The 4,796-nt window shown below is 39.8% G+C and overlaps 1 protein-coding gene across 1 annotated transcript; it reads right to left on the bottom strand.

Moving 5' to 3' along the window:
* Positions 1-552: 552 nt before the first annotated feature.
* On the bottom strand, positions 553-3,831 carry NMNAT1 (nicotinamide nucleotide adenylyltransferase 1). Its single transcript, XM_010145996.1, has 4 exons — positions 3,708-3,831; positions 3,050-3,233; positions 2,222-2,367; positions 553-953 (listed from the first exon to the last, which is right to left on the bottom strand). Exons 1-4 carry the CDS (start codon positions 3,829-3,831, stop codon positions 553-555), a joined length of 855 nt encoding a protein of 284 aa, XP_010144298.1.
* Between the last annotated feature and the right edge of the window lie 965 nt (positions 3,832-4,796).

Below are 4,796 nucleotides of genomic sequence, written 5' to 3'. Positions count from 1 at the left end.
AGCGTCGTATATCCAGCACCGCTTCAGCCAGGAGTAAATTTTTCCCTTCAAGGATACAGCTAAATAGTTTCTCTGAGATGCACCACATCAGCAATGTTTTTAAAAATTAATTCTATAGATTTACTGTCGGTAAGCGGTACATTTGGAAATGAAATGGCTTTGTCTGTTAGACACTGTAAGTTCTTAAAAAGATGTGTTGGTATTTTGTAAATAGCAGTCTGAGTTAAAACCGATCAGAACACTTTCATTTGTTCTGTCTGTTAATTTCTAACTGTCATATGCAAGTGTCAATTCTTATACTTAGTTCACTGCACTGTGACAAAATGTTTAAATGTGACAATCTTATTATTGGATTTAAAAAAGACTGTGTAGGTCCAATTACTGCGTGCACCAAACCTTGACAGCAACTACATACATACTAAAGCCACAGAATTAGCCCACTATTTACTAAAAACTAACCAAAACCACAAAAACAACCCCAAAACCCACATTTTCCTGTACTGAGCTGTAGCTCTTTTCACAGCAGAAAGTAAGTTAGTTGTATAGTGCCTCTCAGTTGTTGGAATCACTCACATGTTTCTGTAGGGGAGCTAAGACAACCCCAGCATTCCTGTCTTCACTCTCTGGACTATACAGATCGTGTTTTTCTATGTACGTTTGAACTACATCAGGCACTAGGTAACGAATGCTCTGGCCCCTCCGCAGTGCTCTCCTAATCTTGGTGGAGGAAATGTCATTTGTGATCCACTCTTCCACAAGGTGAATATTATTCTTATGTCTCCACAAAATATCAGATTCGTAGATGAATTTCTGAACGCTGCTTCCAGCCCTAGTGATGCATACAAGGCCATGATTTTCCACAATTTCAGTGATGTCCTCCAACTTCCACAGATTGGGGATCCCGAAAGATTCCAGCATGTCACTTCCACAAAGCAGTTTAACTTGTGGGACACCTTAAAAAGAAAAATAAGTGAGAAACAGGGCTTGGCTTAGGCCACCAGATTTTAGCTAACTTGATGGCGATATTTAATTTCTAAGCTACCTCTCTGTATCTTTGGTTAAGATGATACAATGGAATGAAATAAAAAAAGAAGATGCACAGTATTTAATTTATAATCAGTAACTTCAATACAGAATTTTTCTGAAAGAAGGTTATGGAAGTCCCTTTGTTCAAAAGGACTCATTCAGCCTTGGGGTCAATCAATCACTGTGAGGATAAAGTACAAGAAAATAATAGTTAAGTATGAAAGGACACTGAAAGTTGACCTGACATCCCAGAGAGTTACAGAAGAGGAGGTAGCTTTTACAGGACAGGGGACAGAGGGAATTATGTAAAAGGAAAGAAAATATAAATGAAGACCACCTCCCCCACACCCCACCCCAGACTGTGACCTGATGTCAGAGGACTCTCTTCCATGCGGTGTTTTATAGGGAATCTAGAGAAGCATGTGCACAGAAACCACCTTAAAGTTACGGCAGCAACATTCCAAGTGCTACAGAAGTGCAGCTTGCAGTAATGTCACGGGGTGGGAGGAATGTCACAGAATATCTGTCAACACTGTAGGAGAGAAGCCTGCCTGATGCTGTTGGTCTTTTCTTTGAACACATTTACTTTAAAACACTATCTGTTAAACAGAAGAATTTGGAAAGGTTCAAGGGAAGAAGTCAGGCAGAAGTCAAGATTTGCCAATATAAAGGATTAAGATGGTCATTGTGTGAGGCTGTTCAAATTCTGTATGAATACATATAATTGTACATGTTAAACTAAAGATCTAAAAGCAATAAGCAGAATAAATGCTACCTAAAATTACCAAGCCAAGCTACATCTGTTGTATGAAGTTTTAAATTACAATTTAAAATTACCCCGTACCCAGGTAAATTTTGAATTTCAGGACTTATTCCTGTCCTCTGTTTCTTCAGCAACTTATAGTATGATCCAAAATTCTCAGCTGTAACTGCAGCTTAGCAAAGTTCTGTAGGTAAAATTGATAGGTCAGACCTTTTTCAGTTCAAATTTCTATTACCATGAGTATTTTTCATGTCCTATATATTTTACCCTTGAAGTCATCTTGCTACAAAGCCTACTGCTGTGGGATCTAAGGGAATAAACTTATTCAGTGAAATCAGAACCAAGAACTAGCATCAAAAAAAGTTTCTCCTGAGCGCAATTCCCTTGAAATAGCAAGTATTGTTAAGCATTTGATTTGCAAACAGACTTAACTCTTTATGTCTGGACTCTGATTTTTCTTTTTAACGGGGTCATGCCTATTTGGTTCCTGTTTCCTCTTCCGTCCTGGCTTTGTTAGAGGTATAGCATTCTGCAGACTATTAGTGGGTTCAGGAGATAAAAGCTTTTGATGATGGTACCTGCAAAACAGATGTATTTTAGGTATTTTAAAGATGTAGAAGAATATGGTAAAGAATATGGCCTACTACGTCATCTGTCACCACTTCCTCCTGCAGTACTTTCACAGATAATCCATCCAAGAACGGATCTGCTGGAACTGGGAATTGGGAGAACCTGGGTCCTAAGATGGTCAAAGTGCAAAGATTTCAAAGCAACAACTACAAGGTTGGTTTTTTTTCTTTTCAAATTAAAATTTGGTCTGAGAAGAAAAACTTCAGGGAAGTAGCAGTGACTGAAGGAGCAGAAAAGATAAACCCAGATATTCCTTCAGACAATTCTCATGCCAACCGTTAAGCACACAATGGGCAGCACAGCACTATCAGAATCAGGCGAGGGAAGCTCGTGTAGCAGGGGTCTACCCTGTTCCAGTCCCTTGTCCTTCCTCATGATCACCTTTTCAGCACAGAAACTGAATAAAGCCTAGGAAACAATATGGCTTAGAAATAGTTTCATTTTTTTTCTACATGTAGGACTAATGGTGCAATCGTTCACTTACAACGCTCATAGAAATAGTACTTCCGAATTCACTGCGTCTACTCATACGATTCGGGGTCAGCCTGCTGTTATCCTAACTTGTTTGAGCTAACACCATTCCTAATCCTTCTACAGGTTCTCAAGACTTGTCAGGGTTTGGCTGAATACCTTAAAACTTTTAGTGTTTCCAACCACTCACTCTGGCTGCTTTCCCAATCATCAACTTCCACCCAGTCTGAGTTTTTTGTAGCTAGTTTTGCCATAGCTACTCGGTGATCCGCACTGATCAGACCTTTCTTCTTGTATGCATCACCTACTGGTGAAATTATTCCTTTGATTACTTTGTATTTTCCTGTGGAAAAAAACACAAGAACATGAAAAGCTGTTGAGCAGATGTTACTTCCGCTGTATTGTATTTAAACTATGACATAACCATTATTCACTGCAGTCTCTAAGAACACCAAGGCCAGCTCTGACTTCCAGCCCAGTGGAAAAGTACGGCACACTTCTGCCATCGTGCAAGGCAGCACAATGCAAGATTAAGATACGTTAGAAAGATTTACTTCTGTAAAGAAAAACTTCAGAACTCATGCTTTAGCTCATTAAAATTAGCAACATATATATAAGACTGTTCTCTTGTCTTTGGCCTACATGGTTTTAGATGAGTCATACACACATACTAGCATCGGTATCTTTCTAGTATTTCCAGAAATATTCATCACTGTCAAACAGACATTCATATACACAAAATATTCACCTTAACATTTAAGTGTGTAGTTACCAGAGCTGTTCTGAAGGATATTACCTTCAGAAATATCCATCCTACCTGTTTCATGGAGGTGGTCTTTAGCAAGCTCGAATAGTCTTAGGTGCATGTTGGTAATGGGATTGAAGGACCCACAGGCCAGCAGTACCACTTCAGTCTTCTTGCCGGGATCTTCCGTGGCCATTCCTCACAGCTACAGAGCCGAGCAGAGGATGTTCGTCCTAGTTACCAGCCGCTACAAGAGACCAGGTTAAAAAATAGTTATTCCTATTTGTTTGTGCTGCCAATAAGCAGAACACTTCAAGATCAAACTGAACACTGCGTTTTCCTCTGACTGCTCATGCAATACTGCATTATCCAGGTTTTAAGAGATTAAAACTACTGCCTCTAGTTTTTTCTGGTTATCCCTGGATAGAAGCACAATTATTTTCTGTCTTGCAGAAAATTGTACATTAACCAGTGGAACAGATGATAGAATAGTGAACTAGAAAAAGTTTCGTAAAAGCTGCAACGAAATACCAGATTTCCCCCCCCTTTTTAAAACAGAACAGCACTGTTGTAATTATGAACTTCAGTTTCAGAAAGCTGCCTGAGATTTGGTGAAAATAAGGACCTTTCACTACTTATCTTTTTCATTTCTCACGCTACATGGTTTTTTGCTTCTGAGCGTTCTCCTCTTCCATGAGAATATTCTGGCTTGCCAAGATGCTCTCCCCTAGCCTGGCCCTGAACAAATGAAAACTGGCTTATGTTATGGGCCATTCTCCGGTGGCTGCTGTTTGTGAGATGTCCGAGACATCTGCCTTGAGCACTGAATAGTCTGCCATTGTTTCTACAGCAACATCACCGCCTGCGAAAGCCCCCAAGGTCACCCTCACATTCTGTCTCCTTGACAAAGAAGCTGCGTGATGTTCCCAGTGCCACAGTGGTGAGATACCATCACAGCTAAATCTTGTAACAGCTACTATGTACTAACATCAAATAACCCTTGAACAAAAGGAAGCTTTGCAAGGCTTCACGTTTTGCAAGTGTTAGTACTTTTCTGCGCTTTCAAGAGTTTCACAAACTTTTAAAATATTCTTTCTGACTGCAGAGTTAGTTCCGCATTTGAAGGGTTTGGAGTTACTTGGAATTCAGTCTTCACAGGGC

This window comes from Buceros rhinoceros, unplaced genomic scaffold (genome assembly GCF_000710305.1).
Source record: "Buceros rhinoceros silvestris isolate BGI_N320 unplaced genomic scaffold, ASM71030v1 scaffold44811, whole genome shotgun sequence".
NCBI classification, from domain to species: domain Eukaryota; kingdom Metazoa; phylum Chordata; class Aves; order Bucerotiformes; family Bucerotidae; genus Buceros; species Buceros rhinoceros.
Note: the sequence above shows the minus strand (reverse complement) of the source record. Positions and strands in the feature narration are given on the sequence as shown.